Source organism: Megalobrama amblycephala, linkage group LG14, assembly GCF_018812025.1.
Source record: "Megalobrama amblycephala isolate DHTTF-2021 linkage group LG14, ASM1881202v1, whole genome shotgun sequence".
Classification (NCBI taxonomy): Eukaryota; Metazoa; Chordata; class Actinopteri; order Cypriniformes; family Xenocyprididae; genus Megalobrama; species Megalobrama amblycephala.
In genome coordinates this window covers 7884923-7909115 of record NC_063057.1, presented here as the reverse complement: position 1 = coordinate 7909115, position 24193 = coordinate 7884923, and the positions used below count along the sequence as shown (strand labels likewise).

General features: G+C 38.7%; 1 protein-coding gene across 5 annotated transcripts in view; it reads left to right on the top strand.

The window, feature by feature from the left end:
- Nucleotides 1–22180, top strand: part of mical3b (microtubule associated monooxygenase, calponin and LIM domain containing 3b) — a 34032-nt gene extending 11852 nt beyond the window's left edge. The window contains exons 13-31 of one of the 5 annotated variants that reach the window (XM_048155567.1): nt 1251–1447; nt 1547–1653; nt 2158–2229; nt 2494–2661; nt 4354–4464; nt 7436–7619; nt 8147–8241; nt 9152–9429; nt 9513–9739; nt 10029–10106; nt 11396–12661; nt 12740–12828; nt 14885–15124; nt 15206–15299; nt 18035–18100; nt 18221–18313; nt 20607–20706; nt 20866–20939; nt 21062–22180. In XM_048155567.1, coding sequence (XP_048011524.1) covers nt 1251–1447; nt 1547–1653; nt 2158–2229; nt 2494–2661; nt 4354–4464; nt 7436–7619; nt 8147–8241; nt 9152–9429; nt 9513–9739; nt 10029–10106; nt 11396–12661; nt 12740–12828; nt 14885–15124; nt 15206–15299; nt 18035–18100; nt 18221–18313; nt 20607–20706; nt 20866–20939; nt 21062–21246 — 3724 coding nt within the window. In that variant the 3' untranslated portion in view covers nt 21247–22180. Of the gene's footprint in view, nt 1–1250; nt 1448–1546; nt 1654–2157; nt 2230–2493; nt 2662–4353; nt 4465–7435; nt 7620–8146; nt 8242–9151; nt 9430–9512; nt 9740–10028; nt 10107–11395; nt 12662–12739; nt 12829–14884; nt 15125–15205; nt 15300–17449; nt 17501–18034; nt 18101–18220; nt 18314–20606; nt 20707–20865; nt 20940–21061 lie in introns of all 5 variants that reach the window. The other 4 variants (XM_048155568.1, XM_048155571.1, XM_048155570.1 and 1 more) reach the window with 4 other exon arrangements.
- Nucleotides 22181–24193: the final 2013 nt, after the last annotated feature.

The following is a 24193-nucleotide window of genomic DNA, read 5'->3' as shown; positions in this document are numbered from 1 at the left end:
TGGGTCAGAGCATCTCCAAAACTGCAGCTCTTTTGAGGTGTTCCTGGTCTGCAGTGGACAGTATCTATCAAAAGTGGTACAAGGAAGGAACAGTGGTGAACCGGCCACAGGGTCATGGGTGGCCAAGGCTCACTGATGCACATGGGGATCCAACAGACGAGATACTGTAGCTCAGATCGCTCAAGAAGTTAATGCTGGTTCTGATAGAAAGGTGTCAGAATACACAGTGCATTGCAGTTTGTTGCATATGGAGCTGCATAGCTGCAGACCAGTCAGGGTGCCCATGCTGACCCCTGTCCACTGCCGAAAGCGCCAACAGTGGGCACGTGAGCATCAGAACTGGACCACGGAGCAATGGAAGAAGGTGGCCTGGTCTGATGAATCATGTTTTCTTTTACATCACGTGGATGGCCAGGTGCGTGTGTGTCGCTAACCTGGGGAACACATGGCACCAGGATGCACTATGTGAAGAAGGCAAGCCGGCGGAGGCAGTGTGATGCTTTGGGCAATGTTCTGCTGGGAAACCTTGGGACCTGCCATTCATGTGGATGTTACTTTGACACGTACCACCTACCTATGCATTGTTGCAGACCATGTACACCCTTTCATGGAAACGGTATTCCCTGGTGGCTGTGGCCTCTTTCAGCAGGATAATGCGCCCTGCCACAAAAATGGTTCAGGAATGGTTTGAGGAGCACAACAATGAGTTTGAGGTGTTGATTGGCCTCCAAATTCCCCAGATCTCAATCCAATCGAGCATCTGTGTGGATGTGCTGAACAAACAAGTCTGATCCATGTGTCCCACCTCGCAACTTAAAGGACTTAAAGGATCTGCTGCTAACATCTTGGTGCCAAATACCACAGCACACCTTCAGGGCTCTAGTGGAGTCCATGCCTCGACGGGTCAGGGCTGATTTGGCAGCAAAAGGGGGACCAACACAATATTAGGAAGGTGGTCATAATGTTATGCCTGATCGATATATATTTCATTATTTATCCATGTAGTGATTTAAAGTATTTATTAAATCTTATAATAAATATTTATATGTTAATATGGCACTCCCAATCCTCCATAGATAATAGTATATTGATGGGCTCAAACTAAAAGCTGGAAAACATTCATGGTGTGTTTAAAGTGGTTTCAGCCCATCAAAAAGAGATTTAGGAACTAAACGTGTGGGCCGACTGTATTATTACATTGAGATTTTCTGAATGTGTGATTCTGATACTAGTGCCTTTGTTTCTTGCAGCGAATTTGCGTCTCTGGAGGAGAGTGAGGCGGTGCTCAATGGTCAGTTGGGTTTGAACATGGCGGAGCAGGAATTTGGTATTTGTCCTATAATGACCGGCAAGGAGATGAGCGCACTGGAAGAGAGTGACTCTCTCTGCATGGTCATGTACCTCAGTCAACTACATGAGCTCCTCAAAGACACAGCGCCACCTAGTGGTCAGAATAAGGCATTATCTGTTATTTTCTTTTTATTTGTGTCATATTTTTGACCCTTTATGTTTTTTTATGTAAACAAACACTTTTTTCTCCACACAGAAAATCAGAGTTCAGAAGAGAGAGCTGCTCTGTTCTCCAGCACCAGGTCACCCATCTCACTGCTCAGCAAACTGGGACAGAGTCTGTCCCGCAAACGCAATCCCAAGGTACACTCACACACACTCTCAATTACACAACTACTGTTTTACTGTCCATAACCTAGGGTGACCATATGTGCCATTTTCCCAGAACACATCCTGTCCAGGATTTCTAAGTTGCATAAAATGTAGTTTTGGTTTTGTTTTCATATTTGCGGAAGGTAATGATTAAAAAATTATTTTACCAATAGCGTGCATTATACATAATCGACCAATCGTGGCTTGCGAGAAGGCTGGATCTACAGAGAACGGTCAAAGCATTGCAAATACGACAACATTTTAATGCATTGCATGAAGACTGTCAATAAGAACAGTGGCTTGCACAGACCTCCGTTTAGAAATCGCGTTCAGGGGGCACATCGATATGACCACTTTCACGATTAAAGAGGCAAGGGCTCAAGCCATTTTAGGCAATTTACAAATCCTGGACAGGACGCGTCCTGGGAAAATGGCACATATGGTCACCCTACCATAACCCATATGTTAAGCTGATCTATTTTTCATCTCTACCAGGATAAGAAAGAGAAGGAAGCAGATAGTGTTGGAAAGCGGAGGAGGACAAGCCAGGCTGGCCAGTCAGAGGAGGTGAAACATATTGACATGTTGTTTATATATATATTAAATATATTAAATGTTTATGTTATATATATATATATATATATATATATATATATGTGTATGTGTGTTTGTGTGTGTGTGTGTGTTAAATACTTATTTTTGTACATAGCAATTTTTTTAATACGCAATTTGTATAATGACCCATGTAGTTACAATATAATGTGTTTTTTGTTGATCTGTCATCTGTTAAACCTCTTTTTTTCCAATTTCTGTGATATTTTCCTGATTTAGGAGGACGTTCCTGATGATGCCAAAGAAAATATGACTTCAGCAGTAACTTCCGGGTCAGAAGTGAAGGTCACTGAGGGTCACAGCAAGGTTCGGTCCATATCAACAATGCTGCTGGCTAAATTTGAGGAGAACACACCATCGGCCTCAGCCACTGCACTGCGCAGACAGGTGTGTGAGTGTTTGTGATGCATGGTGTACTTTAACAGTTGAGTTACACCATGTCCAGATCTGGTGCAACACAATTTTTCTGTATACTTAAAGCAAAATATACAATAATAATGTGGAGCAGGATTTTGGCCCAATAAGATTTTGCTGTGGGCGGGGCTAGAAAGCATGACCCAACAGAAATAGATACCTAGCAAGAGATAGCATCATTGGCATCAAGACTTTAGTTGCGTCCCAAATGATGCACTATACACTATGCACTTATACACTGTGTACCTGTGCACTATGCACTCATCCATGTAGTGCTTGAATTGTATAAGGTTATTTTGTCATTTTATAACGGAGTCCGATCCTCCCTACCCCTCCACTACATAATTAAAGCTGCGACAGTTGAGTGCATGAAGTGTCCAACATTCCACACTTCGTTTTTTCCGTTAATTTAGTGCATCATCCGGGTATTTAAAGTGCACTTTTTCTTTTTGGAATTTTCAGTGTGAACGCACTACTCGCACTATTTATACTTAAAAACGTCATAGAATAGTGCACAAGTACGCGAATTGGGACACACCTATCGTGTCAGTCAAATAACCATAATGACCATCAAATAAACAAATAACCATTTTGTTTTGGTTGAGATAAAATATCACAGCTCTGTTAGCCATTAGATGTTGTGATGTATTCCTAATATAGAGTGAATTAGCTCATCTTGCCCCCAGCGAAAGCTGCTGACTCAACTTGTGGCCCATGCGCAAACTTAGCATACACACTTTAGCGTAGCCGCTAACAAGCTGAGGTAGAATTGGCAAAGCCTCTTTAACATACATTAGCCGGCATTCATCAGGTGCTTTATTAGATTAAAAGCCATTTAGGCGATTGACAGTAACAACCGCAGCATTAGAAGATGTTTCATTGAATGTGCACCACAACAGGGTTTATGATTCAGGGAAAAGATTCGATCCCTGCCAATTAGAAGCGAAAAGGTAAGCTTCAAGATAAAATGGATCCAGTAGTGTAAATTTTTGTGATAGAAATGGCTATTCTAGTTGTGTTTTAAGCTTCTTTGGTCTCTGTTGTTGGTCAGGGACTGTTGGCCCAGTATGAATTGGTTATGAAGGAGCTCTGTGTGTAAAGTGACCTGGGGCTCAACAGCCAATCAGTGACTGGAGGCTGTGGGACATGTGATTTGAGGGTCTTAACTGAAGAATCTCAGAGAGAATGATTTATTATCTCATTATCTCTCTGACAGTTTTTTTAATTGATTTTTTTATAGATAGATAACTACTTGATAATGATAACTATAACTCAAAATTTTTAAAAATCGTTTGAACTCTATGAGAATAGAGAAGTCTACACCAAAACTATAACACTAAGAACACAGAGGAACGATTCAGAACAATTTTTCCAGCTGGTGAATCAGAATTTACCTGACTTTTAAGAGCTTGACCATTTAAAGAGGCAAACGTCATAACTGCAGCACACGCTTATAATAAACAGAACATTATCTTCCATTGGTGTGGGCACTAGTTATTGTGATAGTTTGTTTTATAGTTTTCGTTCTTGGTGCCTTTATTCTCTACTTTCCAAGACCAAACCTTTTTACTCTCATTATTTCTTTTGTTTTTTGATGGTGGGTTTTCATCTCAGGAACATGTTCCATTCCTGCTTGTTTTTCCATGCTCATCTTTTGATTTGTAGAGCTACATTCAGATGTATACAGGCGGAGTGAGCTTATTGGCTCAGCAGATAGCCAATCAGATTCAGAGTCAACAGGATCAAGCTCCCAAGCACCTTCACAGGGGGGAGTTGGTAAGAGTTCACCTGTAGTGACAACAAATCTCCCCTAACATGGTGAATGTTCTTGCGTCCCTTTAAAGGGTTAGTTCACCCAAAAATAAAAATGATGTCATGATTTACTCACCCTCAAGCCATCCAAGATGTACAGTGGATACGGAAAGTATTCAGACCCTCTTAAATTTCTCACTCTTTGTTATATTGCAGCCATTTGCTAAAATCATTTAAGTTCATTTTTTCCTCATTAATGTACACACAGCACCCCATATTGACAGAAAAACACAGAATTGTTGACATTTTTGCAGATTTATTAAAAAAGAAAAACTGAAATATCACATGGTCCTAAGTATTCAGACCCTTTGCTGTGACACTCATATATTTAACTCAGGTGCTGTCCATTTCTTCTGATCATCCTTGAGATGGTTCTACACCTTCATTTGAGTCCAGCTGTGTTTGATTATACTGATTGGACTTGATTAGGAAAGCCACACACCTGTCTATATAAGACCTTACAGCTCACAGTGCATGTCAGAGCAAATGAGAATCATGAGGTCAAAGGAACTGCCTGAAGAGCTCAGAGACAGAATTGTGGCAAGGCACAGATCTGGCCAAGGTTACAAAAAAATTTCTGCTGCACTTAAGGTTCCTAAGAGCACAGTGGCCTCCATAATCCTTAAATGGAAGACGTTTGGGACGACCAGAACCCTTCCTAGAGCTGGCCGTCCAGCCAAACTGAGCTATCGGGGGAGAAGAGCCTTGGTGAGAGAGGTAAAGAAGAACCCAAAGATCACTGTGGCTGAGCTCCAGAGATGCAGTCGGGAGATGGGAGAAAGTTGTAGAAGTCAACCATCACTGCAGCCCTCCACCAGTCGGGGCTTTATGGCAGAGTGGCCCAACGGAAGCCTCTCCTCAGTGCAAGACACATGAAAGCCCACCTGAAGGACTCCAAGATGGTGAGAAATAAGATTATCTGGTCTGATGAGACCAAGATAGAACTTTTTGGCCTTAATTCTAAGCAATATGTGTGGAGAAAACCAGGCACTGCTCATCACCTGTCCAATACAGTCCCAACAGTGAAGCATGGTGGTGGCAGCATCATGCTGTGGGGGTGTTTTTCAGCTGCAGGGACAGGACGACTGGTTGCAATCGAGGGAAAGATGAATGCGGCCAAGTACAGGGATATCCTGGACGAAAACCTTCTCCAGATTGCTCAGGACCTCAGACTGGGCTGAAGGTTTACCTTCCAACAAGACAATGACCCTAAGCACACAACTAAAATAACGAAGGAGTGGCTTCACAACAACTTCACAACAGCCAGAGCTCTGATTTAAACCCAATTGAGCATCTCTGGAGAGACCTAAAAATGGCTGTCCATCAACGTTTACCATCCAACCTGACAGAACTGGAGAGGATCTGCAAGGAGGAATGGCAGAGGATCCCCAAATTCAGGTGTGAAAAACTTGTTGCATCTTTCCCAAAAAGACTCATGGCTGTATTAGATCAAAAGGGTGCTTCTACTAAATACTGAGCAAAGGGTCTGAATACTTAGGACCATGTGATATTTCAGTTTTTCTTTTTTAATAAATCTGCAAAAATGTCAACAATTCTGTGTTTTTCTGTCAATATGCGGTGCTGTGTGTACATTAATGAGGAAAAAAATGAACTTAAATGATTTTAGCAAATGGCTGCAATATAACAAAGAGTGAAAAATTTAAGGGGGTCTGAATACTTTCTGTACCCACTGTATATGACTATCTTCTTTTTGATGAACACAATTGGAGATATATTTAAAAATATCCTTGCTCTTCCAAGCTTTATAACGGTTGTGAAGGGGGGGCCACATTTTAAAGCCCAAAAAAAGTCAACCATCCATAATAAAAGTAATCCACATGGCTCCAGCAGGGTTAACAAAGGCCATCTGAAGTGAAGAGATGCATTTTTGTAAGAAAAATATCCATATTTAAAACTTTATTAACTATAATAACTAGCTTTCGGCAGACGGTTGTACGCAACGATTTGCAGTGGAAGAGTATCCTCTGACCCGACGCGTGACGTAATGAAGAACGCGGAAGCGCAGAGGATAGATCAAAACAAAACACCAGTCACGAATTAGAAGTCTAAAATGATCATTTTTAAAGAGAAATATTGGACGATTTTGATATAAGAGAAGAGGAGCTTGAGTTTGTTGCCCAGCCCTATTTGTTTGAACCACGAGAGGCATCTAAGCTTACGATACTCCTACATCCTGAGTCAGGGGTTGCTCATTTGGCGCAAGTCGAATTGCGCAGTATGCGTATGGTCGTCTGCCAGAAGCTAGTTAATTAATTTTATAAAGTTTTAAATATAGATATTTTTCTTACAAAAACACATCGCTTCATTTCAGAAGGCCTTTATTAGCCCCCTGGAGCCATATAGATTACTTTTATTATGGATGGATGCATTTTTCACATTAAAAAGCTTGGAGGAGCCAGGATATTTTTAAATATATCTCCAAATGTTTTCGTATGAAAATAGTCGTATACACCTTGAGGGTGAGTAAATCATGGGATAATTTTCATTTTTGGGTGAACTATCCCTTTAAGTGCCTGTATTACTGTGTGTATGATATCTGTAACCCAGCGCTGAATGTTATTTGATGTTATATTTACTAATTACTGTAAGTGTGTGAGTGAGTTTCTGCTGTAATCCAATTTCTCTAATGCTTTACAGCTTTGTTAGACTGATCACACCCAAAGTGTCCTTCCATGAAACCGCTGCAATCAAATGTAATTTACTGTAATGATCAAAAGTTTGTCTATGGCATCTGGTGAAATTTGAGCTTTTGTTTGTATGTTAGCCATATTTTATTTATTATATTAATATTATTGTATATTCATAAAAATAAAAGAATATAAAAATTATAATAAATAAAATAACTGGGTCTGTAACTACTACTGACCCATGTGTGTTTGTTGTTGACTGTTGACCTTTGACTTCTCACCTGTAGAGTTCTCAAAAGGAGTTTTCTGTGAATATGGGCGGCAGTGATGTGTGTTACTTCTGCGGCCGTCGCGTTTATGTCATGGAGAGGCTGAGCGCGGAGGGAAAGTTCTTCCACAGGAGCTGCTTCCAGTGTGACCACTGCAGCTCCACGTTACGCCTTTCCAGCTACGCTTATGACCAACTACATGGTGTGTATGTGTGCAATTACCATATAATACTTCCACTAATGAAATTATCATCATCATTACTTAGTGATTCTAAGATTTAGGTGTTTAGCTTTTCATGGATGCTGTCACAAGATGGGCGACACAGAGTGTGAAACTCCCCTGTTGTTCTTTGTTGCTGTGGGCTGCTGTTTTCGGCCAAACAAGCTGCTCTTTTGTAACCATTGCACAGTCATAAGGTCTGCAATGTGTGTGTGTTGGGACAGGGCTTTTATTGTTGTCCGACAGTAGGGCACACACACACACAAAATGAAGGCCCTCAGCAAATTGCCACTTAAACATTTTTTTTTTTTTTTTAAATAGGAGTCAAAACACTAGTTCTAACTGATAGGGTCATGTAGTTCACATGACTCAAACACTTCAAGTTTGAAAAAGAGGCGGTATTCAGACTGACTTCTTCTACAGTATAAATAAGACATTAACTCCCTGCATCAGCTACTTTTTTATTTTCTCACTCTCTCATTTCTTTTTATTTCTTTCGGTGTGTACAGGGAAGTTTTACTGTAAGCAGCACTTCAGCTTCAGAATGGCCAACGTGGCTCAGAGAAAGAGACCGGCCCCATCTGTGGCCCCTCGGCCTGCTCAGGTAACAACTTCATTCATCAGATCACCATTATATCTTTCTTTAGATCCTCTATGTGCCTTTTATATACAATATATATATATATATTTATTTTACCAATGTTTTAATGACCATCCATATTTATTTTTCGATCTCTTTATTACAATACAAACAGAAAATACAGGAAAAAAATCCTGTTTTTTAATACTGCATACACATTTACTGTATTTTCTGGTTATATTCTAATAAAGAGACTGAAAAATAATATATATGGTCATTATATCATTGCTAATGGTGGCCTAAAACTTTTGCACAGTACTATATATATATATATATGTGTGTGTGTGTGTGTGTGTGTGTGTGTGTGTGTGTGTGTGTGTGTGTGTGCGTGTGCGTGTAACAATTTTATAACAAAAATGTTTTATAGTACACATGCATTATAAATATAATGACTATTTATGTCTAACAGATTTATGAATTAACTGAAGTATAATTAGGAAGCACTTTTATAAATAGTATTAATTTTTGTTTAATGTAATACGTTTAAAAAACATATTTAATTAGGCGTTTTAATATATTTACACATATATACATATATACCTCTATAATTTATGTATATACTGCATTCAAATATATTTAGGTATTTTATTTAAAATAATATTTTATAACAATTTATGTAAAATATAATTTAAATTTTATAAAAACAATATATTACAATATATATAAACATATAATTATTATATAATATACATAACGACCTGCATGCTTATAATAAAGTAGAATATTATTGTCCGTTGGTGTGGATGCTAATATAGTTGTTGTTATAGTTATCTTTATAATTATTGTTCTTGGTGTCAACCTTTTTACTCTCATATGATACATTATTTCGTCTGTCTTTGTGACAGTTTTCATCTCAGAAACATTTTCTCTTCAGGCTCCCCCTGCTCCATCCTCAACTTCTACATCTTTGTCCTCTCCTGGGTCAGTGGGAACAGCTACTCCGCCAGACCTCTGGTCCTCCAGCACCCACCCAGACTTGGCATCCAGTCTGGCCAAGAGACTGTGTGGTACGCCAGAGCGCATTGAGCTGGAGAACTACAAACCCTGCCCACAGCAACAGGACAGCCCACTGCTGGAGGTTCCAGAGGAGACGCTTGCGCAGCACAACCTCAGTGCTAGCCTGCAGGAGAAGAACACAGAGGAGCAGTCCAGGTATGCAAACATGCTCTTTTTGTGCAACTAATATTTACTGGCATGTTTTTCCCTGGTAAATATGTTTCTTTTTTGGCCTTCAGTAGCTCTGAGTCAGACCTAGAGGAGGAGGAGATTGCCTGGAAGAAGGGGGAGGTTTTGCACTCCAAGACCAATGGAGAGAGAGAGTTAGATCTTGGGGAGGGGCTAAAGGAGGAAGAGGGAGGAGAGAACCAGGAAAAACAAGAGGAGGAGGAGGAGGCTGAGGATGAGGAGGAGGAAGAAGGAGAAGTTTCAGAAGAAGAACAGGACGAGGGAGAGTCTAGTGATGGTGAGTGTTTGTTCATATTCAATATCTTTAGAAATAGCTCTGATAAAATAAGCATAGTTAAATCCTATCTGACATTGTTTTTGACTATATAGCTAGTTTATTTCAGAGAAATCATCTTATGAGGTATTGTTCAATTTAATGTCATCCATTTTTTGGTGTCATATTCTTACAATATTTTGGTCTATGCATTTGTGTGCCAGGTAAATATTGTCATGCTTGATTGTATATGTTTATTGTATGTGTGTGTATTTTGGGCTCTTGACACATTAATGTGTATGTATGTGTATAGAGGGTGAGTACTGCCCTTGGGAGAAGGAACGGCTCTCGGGGGTGTGGCTTGAGGAAGAGGAGGCGGGGTTTGTTAAAGGTAGCACCACCCCCGATGACCATTGATAGACTTCTTTAGCATTTGTTGCAATTCAATAGATCTTGATTGCAGGTTATTTCATTTGCAGGCTGTGCATGAACAATAGTGTGTTTATCTGTGTGTATCTTGCAATTGCTTTGGCTTTTTATGTTTTTGGGTTGTGCTGGATTTTATTGAAATAATTTGCAGTTGTTTCAGTTTGGCTGTTTTAAATATTTGGTCAATTATTCACTAACTGTGTCCTAACCAGGCACGACATGACAAGTTTTCATGTCGTTTATCTGCCACACCAAAAGCAATAATGCTGCTCAATGTAAGCAATCAGAACATATTTGCTGTCCATTTGTAACTTGAATGTGCGATGCTTCTGGTTTTACCCATTTCCAGTTATTTTTAGCTCATGATGCTTCTTGATAGTGCAAACTGATATTTCTTATCATATTATTTAATGTATTGTCAAATTTATAAAGACACTGGTTTCTAGCGCAAGTAGTTTTACCATTTACTGCACTTTTAACCACAGCACTGTTATTCTTAAAAAATCAGAAGTCTCCCACATTCACAGAAAATAGCTTACTTCCATGTTGCAAAATAAGGTGGATATAGTGTGAGATTTTGAACCATTAAGATTTCACAAAGGAGCGAAGCTTTGTAGTGCGGCACAACAGAAATCAAAAGCAACCGGTCAATAAAATGTTTTGTTGCTTTAACTATGCCTGGTTAGCACATACTGTAGTGTAATGTTAATCACTTTTGCAGTTTGTGAAGTATAAACAAAGAAATTAGCCTTCTTTATAGATCCTAGACAGTAAAAATTAATGCATAGAAAAACATACACAAAAATGCAATGTTGCACATGGTACAAGTAATGTTAAAAATATTGCACAATGTTCATAAAGATGGGAAAATTATATATATATGTAGTACAGTATATATAATATATTAAATATTTTTCAATTAAATTATTAAATTATAAATTTAATTATTGTACATGTTTAAGAATTGATGGAAAATGGTTCCAAAACACCTGGATCTGTCAAAAGTGAAAAACTTCCCAAATTATAAAAATTCTCTATAGTTTATTTGTGTCATGATTGACCCATCTTTATCATCTTATCTTTTTCAGACTGCTTCATGTTTCTGCTTGTTTAAGAGCATCTGAATGGATGCATCGCTTCCACCCTGCAAAACTACATTGTTAAGAATATTCTAGAATTTTTCTAGATTCGAGAATCCTTTCACATTCTTATTTGATTTTTTCTTTATCCTTTCATCCTTTTATTAACTAGAGTCCAGTGAAGAGTACAGCGAAGATATAGATGCCAGCTCAGTCAGAGACTCAGAACCATGTGACCAACAAGAACAGGAAGAGTCCATTCCATTCCACCAATCACCTGCCTCTACAGAGTCCCCACCCTCCTTGAAACAACCAGAATCAGGCCCCACACCCACACCGGAGCTGCTGACGAACCCCGAGGTCCCACCTGCCAAGAGGTCAGAGGTCGTAGAGGAGTTCTGGCTGAAGAGTGCCGAGATCAGGAAGAGTTTAGGCCTGGCTCCGCTGCCTAGAGAATTCCAGCCCAAACATATGGCAGCCCAAACATCTAATGCTAAAGAAAGCTTTTACACCTCAGTCGCATACGTTTCGTCCTGCAATACCACCGTTTTGGATTCTGCCAACCAAATGGCAAGAAACTGTGACTCCAGCACACAAACTCCCTCTCAAAGTACATCCCCACCTGGACAATCTCACACTATGGAAGGCGATGCAGGCGTCACTTTAGAAGAAGCCATAGGCCGCTGTTCTGTAATCCACAGACTCAGCATCACTGTAGAAGGTTGTGTGATGGTGGACAAGCAAGGTTTAGACCCTAATACCACTTCATTTGGTAATGAAAGTTTTTTGAATTCAGATGCAGGTCTTCCGACCCCTCCCTACAGCCCATCTCACTCTCCTCTTGTCGGCAATCAGTGTCAGGCCCTTCGCCATTCCGAACCCATATTGGGCCGAGAGGTTATGGAATTCACATCTACCTACACTGCGCATGTTCCGCAGCAGGACGGTTCTAAACCAGAACTCAATCAAGCTCAGAGCCTTCCTCCGGATGAAATTGAGATCCTGTGTGGGGATGTGGCGGAAGAAGCTTCCAGACTGCCAGAAAGATCTGCCGTTGGGCAGGCCAGCGATGCGGACAACCGTAGGCTAGAGCACAGGAGGACGCTCCCAGACCGGGTGGTCCCCCCACTGCTGGCAGGGGGACCTGAGGTCAGGCTTCGTAGGTCAGAGATAAAGCTGTGGGGGGCGGACTCGGGTGTGGAGGAGAAGGAGAAAAAGCGCAACTCGTTGTTTTCGCCCCGTAAAGGCAGGAAGAGCATGAATGCAGCAGCTGAGACCCAGCGGGAGCCAGGGAAGAACAAGTCCCTCTGGAAGACCGTTTTTTCAGTGTATAAGAAGGACAAAAAGAGGAAGGACGCAGCGGTGGTGGCGGAAACCCTACCTGCCGCAGCTAACGTTGAGAGCAAGCGGAAAGTGCCGAGCATCAACAGAACCGCAGGTGAGATAGATGGACCTATAAGTAAGCTGTATCACATGAACTAGTTGCTGTGAGGTTATATGTCTTTCCATATCTCAGACCTGTGTTTCCGGAAGAATCCGAGTTTTTCTGAAGACACAGACTTGTCCTGCCATGCTCTTCTAGAAAGATGTCCTCTCAGAGTTCAGGTAGAGTAAAACACACACTCTTCTTGCATTCTCAATTTATTTCCTTTGTTTTTGGATATGAATAGTTTATTTATTTATTTTTTGTATATTTGTATTCTATATATTATTATATTATAATTTGTACATATTTCACATATTTTTTTACCCCCTTAACCATTTTGAGCATAGACATGAAAATGCACTATCCAAACTTAAATCTTTGTAATTCAAGAATGCTTTGTGATATAGACCTAAGTTTGGAAAAATTAAAGTATGAAAGTATGAAAAAGTTATAGAAGTTTAAATTTACTGTAAATCAAATGTACTGTTTTCAGTTGTATAATTTTATAAAAAATATATATTTTACAATATAATTTTTGCTCTAAAATTGATATAAAATTAAAGCCATATGTCTAACCAAGTTGTGTTCCAAATTTGAAGTTGATATTACAAAAATTAAAGTTCCCATGAGATTTTGTTTTGGCATTGTACCAAAAATAGCCACCGGGTGTCACCCACATTCCTTTGAAATTATGTTGATGCATTCTCCTGTAACAGAATAATATATTTCTGTCCAAATATCACTTCTATCACAAAACCAAATATGGAAGCTTGAGATTCAGACCGTTCTTTATAATTTTTACTATAAAGTAGTTAAAATAAATATTGTAATATGAAACTTGACAACGCCCACTAGGGGGAGGAGCCTGCTAAAAGAATTTAGAGTACTGTTTCCCATGATAATGAAGTGTTTTCAGAGGATGAATTCTGAGTTTTTAAGCTTTCGAATGCTACCTAATTTTGATGATTACTAAAATAAACTGCGCCAAGCATCCCGCTAGTGGGACGATGACAGTTAACGGGTTAAACTATTTAAAAAAATGTTCCCTGTGGTTCACTTTAATCTATATTATATAAATATTTGGTTGCGCAATGCATGCACTTTCAATGTACTTACAGTGTACTTGCCAAGAAAGTACTGAATAATATAAGGTAACTACATTGGTTAGGTTTAGGGGTAGGTTCAGGACTAGTACCTAGTTATAACCTATTTATTGTAATTACTACAATAAGTATATAGTATGTACATGCGAAATAGGACTGTAAAATAAAAAAGTGCTACCAAATATTTTTCTTTGCACAAAAATTGTTTACTTTTTCATGACCATTTCACCCCTCTCTCTGATCCTTGGAATTAAATGGACAATATTTTCTACTGTGCCTTTAAATCTCGTACAGTACTTGTACTGCACGTACGTAAACGTCCTTTTCACACGTGGAGCTTTGTGTCAGAAGACTAAAGATTTCAGAATGAGTCAATTTTGCAGTTTAGTTCTAATAAATTGTGTTTTTATATTCTGAAAGCCACTATATGAACTCTTGAACTCTTTTTGTCAAAAAAATCAAGTACATTATATACATGATTTCTCCCAATATCGCCTCTTTAATCCCATGCTTTTCATTTTTTGCCTCTCAGTTTTCTTCTTGATTGTTTGTATTGATTTTTGTCTTTTACTGTATGTATTCAATTATTCTCAGTCTTATTGCATACAGTAGGACTCTTTGTCTGGCATTCATCCATGATTCCCAAGAGTTGTATAGCTAGACTGATTGAACCATTTAACGCTTTGTGATTTTTATTATTAAACTTTAGAGGCAATTAAATGTGTTTTTTTTCTGGCTGTCGTGCTCTCAGCTGAGTGAGGAATTGTCTGACATCAAGTCAGACCTTCTGAAAGAAACAATATATGAAGAGGTGCATGAAGGGGAAGAGGTATTATATTATGGCACTGAATTTTTTCTGTGGTTGGTAGCACATAGGTATGTAGTTTGTAATGGTTATACCTAATGTTTGTGCTGTGGTTAGCACTGTTTCGCTGTTGTACTCGAAATACAGTTTAGATTAATACAATTTCTACCTTCTCTCTCCCGAGTCGCTTTACGTGCCTCATGCATTGGCGTTCAAGAGGGCGTACGCTGTTAAGGTAGCATCTTTTTATTTCACATGTGTTGAGCCCCTTCAACCTTTAATCCCATTGGCTGAATCGGAAAGACTCAGCATCTTGTTCCTCAATAGAAACACAGTGTTATTCCTGAGCGGCCAACCAAGGCGGCCACCCCAGTGTCGTCATGTCCGTCAGAGGTGGTAGGTGTTTGGGTGGTGTTCCCGGACCCCTCCAGCATAAGTTTGTCTACCACGCTGTTTCAGAGAGCAGGAACAGAGGAGGAACTCAATGCAAAGCTGACACGGCGAGTGCAGAGAGCAGCGCGCAGACAGGCCAAGCAGGAGGAGCTGCGGAGGCTGCACAGGGCACAGGTGTGTGTGACATGTTTTGAAGCAAGCTTGTTTATTTGTCTCTTAAACCATGTGTATTTATTTTTGTGCATGTCGTCTCAGATTATTCAGCGTCAGTTGGAGCAGGTCGAGGTAAAGCAGAGACAGCTGGAGGAGAAGGGTGTGGCTGTGGAGAAGGCCCTCAGAGGCGAAGCAGGTAGCTGTCAATCATCTGTCACTTTCTCGTCAAACAGATAGGAATAAAATTTTATGGAAAATTTTTAATTGTTTAAAGGGTTAGTTCACCCAAAAATTAAAATTATGTAATTAATGACTCACCCTCATGTCGTTCCAAACCCGTAAGACCTTCGGAACACAGTTTAAGATATTTTAGATTTAGTCCGAGAGCTTTCTGTCCCTCCATTGAAAATGTATGTACGGTAGACTGTCCATGTCCAGAAAGGTAATAAAAACATCATCAAAGTAGTCCATGTGACATCAGTGGGTTAGTTAGAAGTTTTTGAAGCATCGAAAATACATTTTGGTCCAAAAATAACAAAAACTACGACTTTATTCAGCATTGTCTTCTCTTCTGGGTCTGTTGTCAATCCGGGTTCATGACTCCGCAGTGACGCTGCTGACGTGTTATCCGGTGTGCCCGAGCTTCGTTTACAGTCTGAGGGAGACGCACGCTTTATTCAAGCTATTCTACATTGTTTGTATTTTGGTATTGCTATATTTTTTAAAATGGTGCGTAGGTGTGCATGTTGCGGATGTCCTAATCGCGTCACAGTCCGGAGCAGAAGGGGGCGGTAATGCACCAATAAGCAGGATGCCAACCGCCATAGAAGAAGAAGAAGCAGCGTCACTGTGGAGTGAAAGCGGATATACACAGACCCGGAAGAGAATACAATGCTGAATAAAGTCGTAGTTTTTGTTATTTTTGGACCAAAATGTATTTTCGATGCTTCAAAAACTTCTAAATAACCCACTGATGTCACATGGACTACTTTGATGATGTTTTTATTACCTTTCTGGACATGGACAGTATACTGTACATACACTTTCAATGGAGGGACAGAAAGCTCTCGGACTAAATCAAAAATATCTTAAACTGTGTTCCGAAGATGAACGGAGGTCTTACAGGTTTGGAACGACATGAGGGTGAGTCATTAATGACATAATTTTCATTTTTTCAATTTTTCAATTTTCAACTAACCCTTTAAACAATTAACTGTAACTTTAACTGCTTAAACCAGCCAAAGCTGGTTTGTTGGTCTTCGCTGGTTCAAACTAGTCTCCAGCCGAAAGATGCTCTAAACCACTCTAAAACCAACCAAAAGACCAGCAAACTAGCTTAAAGGGATAATTCACCCAAAAATGAAAATTATCCCATGATTTACTCACCCTCAAGCCATCCTAGGTATATATGACTATCTTCTTCAGACAAACACAATTGGAGTTATATTAAAAAAATATCCTGGATCTTCCAAGCTTTATAATGGTAGTGAATGGGGCTCAAGATTTTGAAGCACAAAAAAGCTCATCCATCAATCATAAAAATAATCCATACAACTCCAGGGGGTTAATAAAGGCCTTCTGAAGAGAAGCGATGAGGTTTTTGTAAGAAAAATATCCATATTTATAACGTTATAAACGTTAATCACTGGTTTTTGGTAAAGACCGTACACGAGTCAGAGTTCAGAGGTTGCCAGAAGCCAGTTATTATAGTTTATGAAGTTTTTAATATGGATATTTTTCTTACAAAAACCATCGCTTTGCTTCAGAAGGCCTTTATTAACCCCCTGGAGCCGTGTGGATTACTTTTATGATGGATGGATGCACTTTTTTTGGCTTTAAAATCTCAAAACCCCATTTAGTACCATTATAAAGCTTGGAAGAGCCAGGATATATTTTTAATATTACTCCGATTATGTTGGTCTGAGAGAATATAGTCATATTCACCTAGGATGGCTTGAGAGTGAGTAAATTATGGGAAAATTTTCATTTTTTTGAGCAAACTATCCCTTTAAGCTGGTCTAAGCTGTTTTTCAACAGAAGGTGGCTTGTTATCACAGAATGTATATTTTTTCACTTCCTTTAAGCTTAAATCTCACAAATATTTTATAAATTATATTTATTTATTTAATATTATTAGGCATTTTATGATGTACTATGAAATGTCATCATCTCTCACTATTCATACCCATTATATGTTTGCTTACCTTCATCAAAAACACCATCTTTTATCGCTATATTAGCATATTTGCTGAAACACATTGAAGAGACAGAGCAGCACAGGATATTATGTTTCCTATGACTTTTAAGGGTCATAGTCCTCATGATGTGTCCTTCCTCATGATATAGACTTCTGGGAAGACTCTAGTACCTCTGACCTCTTGGACGTACATCTGGGTGGTATGTATAACACATTCGAATGAGCGCTGATGCTAATAACACTAACAAAGAGGTTTACAGGCTCATGAGTTAATGTGTTACCATAAACTAAACATCTGTATTAGTATCTTTACGTTAATGCGGTGGTGTGTTTTCCGTGCTGTGGACACTGTCCTGTCTGCTTGCTGTTAGCTTTGTGTTTGAATTGAATCTAGATGCTTGTGTTATTAATGGTTTGTATCGTCTGGTGGGTGTGACTGTGTGAGATGAGGTTTGAATGGCAGGACTGTTAGTAATACAAATACAGATTTTAGTCAAGGTATATTTCGGTGCTATTTTAACTTAGAAAGTTTTGGGGACATTAAGGCTAATCTCTCTGGTGGCCTACTTTCTGAGACAGCAGGTTTTCAGTCAGACCACTGCCTGGACATGAACATCCAACTCGTCCCATTTCAGCTTTGCGCGTCACATTCCTCCATTATTCACTCTCTCGCGTTCTTGCTCTCCTGAATACATCCTCTCCCTCTTTTTTTCTCCTCGTCTCTTCGGTCTTAGTCGAGCCTTTTCTCGGTTCTCCTCGTAGAAGGCCTGTCTATCTCTGTCCTTGCTGTTCCTCCGAAGGTAACGCCACCCCAGCTTCCTGTCTTACCCTTCTAGTGCAAATTTTGTCAGAGCTATAATTACTAAATCCTCCTTTTTCTCTCCTCTCTTCTCTTTCTCCCTTCATCCTGCCGTACACAGCCAAAGCTAAAGGGACAGAGCACGATCATTCAGTTTATGTCTGTACAGTGTTTTTTCTTTATGTAGTGCAAGAGCCTCCACTTCACCAGCTAAGTATGTTATTTCTCTCCTGCGATGGAGTTGCATGGGCATGGCACGTCACTGATCTGCATGGCTGTCAGTAGATCTAAAATGTCACATCAAGTCTTATTCAGGAATTGTTATATGAAAAGACAGTCTGTGTGTATGTGCTGATGTGCAGATGTATTATTGTCTAGTCTGTATCAGAGCCCTGTTTGGTTTTGTCTGCTTGCACATTTTTATTAATTTATATAAATGCTGTTTAAAAGTTTGGGCTCATTAAAGGATCAGTCCACTTTTAAATACACTTTTCCTGATAAATTTACTCACCCCTATGTCATCCAAGATGTTCATGTCTTTCTTTCATCAGTCGAAAAGTAATGAAGGTTTTTGAGGAAAACATTCCAGGATTTTTCTCCTTACAGTGGATTTCAATGGCTACCAACAGATTGAAGGTCAAAATTACAGTTTCAGTGCAGCTTCAAGGGCTTTAAACGATACCAGATGAGTAATAAGGGTCTTATCTAGCGAATCGATCGGTCATTTTCGAAAAAAATACAACCGTTTATGCTTTATAAACAAAATATCGCCTTGAACGTACTTTCCGCTTCCGCATTCTTCATAACACTTACGCTTAATGTTCTACGCCTTCCCTATTCTACTTGCGGAACGAACGCGGCGCCAGTTACGTTTTTTTCCGTGACTTGAATAGGGAATGCGTTGCGTACTATGGTTGCGTAGGACATTCAGCGTAGGCGTTTTGAAGAATGCGGAAGCGGAAAGTACGTTCAAGGCGATATTTTGTTTATAAAGCATAAACGGTTGTATTTATTTCGAAAATGACCGATCGATTCGCTAGATAAGACCCTTATTACTCATCTGGTATCGTTTAAAGCCCTTGAAGCTGCACTGAAACTGTAATTTTGACCTTCAATCTGTTGGTAGCCATTGAAATCCACTGTAAGGAGAATAATCCTGGAATGTTTTCCTCAAAAACCTTAATTTCTTTTCGACTGACGAAAGAAAGACATGAACATTTTGGATGACATGGGGGTGAGTACATTTATCAGGAAAAGTGTATTTAAAAGTGGACTAACGTAATCCTTTAAGATTTTTTTCTTTTTTGAAAGGATGCAAGGATGCATTAAAGGGCTAGTTCACCCATAAATTAAATTTCTGTCATTTATTACTCACCCTTACGTCATTTCACATCCGTAAGACCTTCGTTTATCTTCGGAACACAAATGAAGATATTTTTGTTGAAATCTGAGAGTTTATATATATATATATATATATATATATATATATATATATATATATCCCCAAAAAAGCAACGTAGTTACCACATTCAAGGTCCAGAAAAGTAGCAACGGAGACTGACAGGGGAGAGACGAACTTGTTGAATAAAGTCGTTTTTTTTGTTTTGTTTTTGTGCACAAAAAGTATTCTTGTCACTTCATAACATTAAGGTTGAACCACTGTAGTCACATGGACTATTTTAATGATGTTTTTACTACTTTTCTGGAACTTTAATGTGATAATTTTTGCTTTCTATGGGGGATAAACCTCTCGGATTTCATCAAAAATATCTTAATTTGTGTTCCGAAGATGAACGAAGGTCTTACAGGTTTGGAACGACATGAGGGTGAGTAAATAATGACAGAAATTTCATTTTTGTGTGAACTAACCCTTGAAGTTTATTAAAAATGGCATTTCTAATGTTACAAAAGATTTTTAAAAAATGCAGTTTTTTTGAAATATTTAATGGTTTACACAGCACAACTTTCATCATTGATAAATTAATAAGAAGTATTTCTTGAGCAGCAAATTAGCTTATTATTATGATTTCTGAAGGATTGACTCTGAAGACTGGAGTAATGATGCTGAAAATTCAGCCTTGCCATCACAGGATTAAATTATATTTTAAAATATATTAAAATAGAAATAATATTTTAATAATATTTCACAATATTACTATTTTTACAGTATTTTTGATCAAATAAATGCAGGTTTTTTATAAAATTTACTAACCCCAAACTTTTGAAAAGTTTATAAGCAGGGTCCAATATATATTGTTTTTAAAACATAAATAAATAAATAGAATACAAATATTATTGATAATAGAATGAACATTTTATTTTAACATTAAATTTATTTTTTATAAAATAAATTATATATCATCTTTTTTATATGTCTTTCATTTTTACATGCATTTTAGTGCTTGACAATTGTTCATTTAGGACCCTTTTATAAGCATATCCATGCATGTGTATATTATCATGTCCATCACATACAGGGTCCCATCCTCCTCTTCTCTCTCTCATAGGAATGGGAAAGAAAGATGATCCTAGTTTAATGCATCAGTGGTTTAAGCTGGTGCAGGAGAAGAATGCTCTTGTGCGCTATGAATCTGAGCTCATGATATTGTGAGTATTTTTCTTTAATAGTCTCTAAACTGTGCTGATTGATCTGGCGGTGTGCGATTACATTTATCTGTATGGTCAGGTATTATGTAAGTGTTTTATTCTCTATCTAGTCTAGTAGTGTTTGATTGCTCTGTGCTCATCTGTGCGGTCTGTCCACAGTGCACGTGAACTGGAGCTGGAGGACAGGCAGAGCCGTCTGCAGCAGGAGCTGAGAGAGCGCATGGCCGTGGATGGTTAGTACACAGAGGATATAAATAGTTCCTCTCACTCCTCTGTGGCTTTCTCGCATAATGGTAGTTCAGTTAATAACAATTTCATAGCAGTCACACGGGACCTCCTTCTCTCTCTCTCTCAGACCATCTGAAGGGAGAGGACGAGCTGGCGGAGGAGAGGCGTATTTTGAGCGAGATGCTGGATGTGGTGGAGCAGAGGGATGCGCTGGTGGCCTTGCTGGAGGAGCAGCGAGTCAGGGAAAAAGAGGAGGATAGTGACCTGGAGGCCGTCATGCTGTCTAAGGGCTTCAGTTTGCACTGGGACTGACTCGCACATGCACAAATCTCATCATACCGCTTGAAGGGCTACTCTGTCCCTGTTTGTGCTACAAAAATATGCAGCTGCTCTGTTTTCATTGGTCCAAACAGGCCTGTTCACCTGCATTCTGGGCCGAATGTGCAACTACATAGGTGTCTAAATAATGAATACCAGCAAGATATTGGCCCGTAAGTGATTCTCCGTTATCTGAGGTGCAAAATAAAGCCCCTGTTTAGGTTGAGTGGCAATGTCTTGCTGCCAAATAATGCCCCTGCTATGCTACTATGCAAAGGAACATCTTTTTGTTGTCTTATTTCAAACAGCTGGATAAAGTGAAGGTACAGCTGTAATTTTACCCAGATCCATCATGTTTTGACTTGACAGAAATGAATATGAAATGGCATATTTAACCACATTGTCACTGTGCAGTACAGACTGACGCATGCAAACTTAGATACACAAGATAAGGCCTGTCTTAATGTATGATTTGGATGTTTTTCTTTTCTTTTCTTTTTTATCTAATTTACAACTGTTCCTGTTGTTTAACCTGGATAAGCTAAACTCACACACATTTTCAATTCTCAGTATAAAGACTATACTATATGTACATTAATTTATTGGCTGAATTTTTTTTTTTAGTTATGTTGATTTTTTTTTTTTTTTTTCAGAATAACAGCATTTTACATTTTGTTGTTATATTTAATTCTGTAACACTTCCGTGCATTAAACAACTTTTCATTTGAGAAAAATGTGTGGACTATTACATTTTCATTTTGAGTTTGACAACAGTTTTGTTTTTTGGCATGAAAACCATGAATATGGAACACTTTGGTGTCCTGTAACTTTTTTATTGCATTAGTATTATTACTCATACTGATAAATATTTTTTTTAAAAGTCATATTTTTTTGTAATTACCAAAATTATTTCTTATTAATTTATTATTATTTATTTGTTTTTACAAACCCGATTCCAAAAAAGTTGGGACACTGTAGAAATTGTGAATAAAAACAGAATGCAATGATGTGGAAGTTTCAAATTTCAATATTTTATTCAGAATACAACATAGATTACATATCAAATGTTTAAACTGAGAAAATGTATCATTTTAAGGGAAAAATAAGTTGATTTTAAATTTCATGGCATCAACACATCTCAGAAAAGTTGGAACAAGGCCATGTTTACCACTGTGTGGCATCCCCTCTTCTTTTTATAACAGTCTGCAAACGTCTGGGGACTGAGGAGACAAGTTGCTCAAGTTTAGGAATAGGAATGTTGTCCCATTCTTGTCTAATACAGGCTTCTAGTTGCTCAACTGTCTTAGGTCTTTGTCGCTTCTTCCTCTTTATGATGCGCCAAATGTTTTCTATGGATGAAAGATCTGGGCTGCAGGCTGGCCATTTCAGTACCCGGATCCTCCTTCTACACAGCCATGATGTTGTAATTTATGCAGTATGTGGTCTGGCATTGTCATGTTGGAAAATGCAAGGTCTTCCCTGAAAGAGACAACGTCTGGATGGGAGCATATGTTGTTCTAGAACTCGGATATACCTTTCAGCATTGATGGTGCCTTTCCAGATGTGTATGCTGCCCATACCACACGCACTCATGTAACCCCATACCATCAGAGATGCAGGCTTCTGAACTGAGCGCTGATAACAACTTGGGTTGTCCTTGTCCTCTTTAGTCCGGATGACATGGCGTCCCAGTTTTCCAAAAAGAACTTCAAATTTTGATTCGTCTGACCACAGAACAGTTTTCCACTTTGCCACAGTCCATTTTAAATGAGCCTTGGCCCAGAGAAAATGCCTGCGCTTCTGGATCATGTTTAGATATGGCTTCTTTTTTGACCTATAGAGTTTTAGCCGGCAACGGCGAATGGCACGGTGGATTATGTTCACCGACAATGTTTTCTGGAAGTATTCCTGAGCCCATGTTATGATTTCCATTACAGTAGCATTCCTGTATGTGATGCAGTGCCGTCTAAGGGCCTGAAGATCACAGGCATCCAGTATGGTTTCCGGTCTTGACCCTTACGCACAGAGATTGTTCCAGATTATCTGAATCTTTGGATGATATTATGCACTGTAGATGATGATAACTTCAAACTCTTTGCAGTTTTTCTCTGAGAAACTCCTTTCTGATATTGCTCCACTACTTTTCGCCGCAGCATTGGGGGAATTGGTGATCCTCTGCCCATCTTGACTTCTGAGAGACACTGCCACTCTGAGAGGCTCTTTTTATACCCAATCATGTTGCCTCCAGCTGTTCCTTATATGTACATTTAACTTTTCCGGCCTCTTATTTCTACCTGTCACAACTTTTTTGGAATGTGTAGCTCTCATGAAATCCAAAATGAGCCAATATTTGGCATGACATTTCAAAATGTCTCACTTTTCAACATTTGATATGTTATCTATTCTATTGTGAATAAAATATAAGTTTATGAGATTTGTAAATTATTGTATTCCTTTTTTATTCACAATTTGTACAGTGTCCCAACTTTTTTGGAATCGGGTTTGTAAAAGCCTAGTTTTATACCATTTAATTTTAATGTTTATGTAATGTTTATTGGCAGAAAATGACAAAATTACACAAATCAGTGTTTAAACTCTATTTTGACCAAACATATTGGTATAAAAAAAACAGCTCATTAAATTAAATTTGACCTCTAGAGGCTGTCAGTCAAAACTTTCACTTAAGCCAATGCACTCACATGATTAAAATAATAAAACAACTTCGCATTTCTCCTCCATTTCTCTAGTTTGCTTCCAAATATACAGTCAAGCCAAAAATTATTCAGACACTAGATATAATTTTTGATATATTTTTACTAGTGGGTGCAGGACACTATAGTTCATTTATGTAAGTGAGGATAGCAAAATAAAGTAGGCTAAACTGTGACGTATTATACCCAAAAATTCTTGGACTACCAGTAAAATTGATAAAAATTTGGGA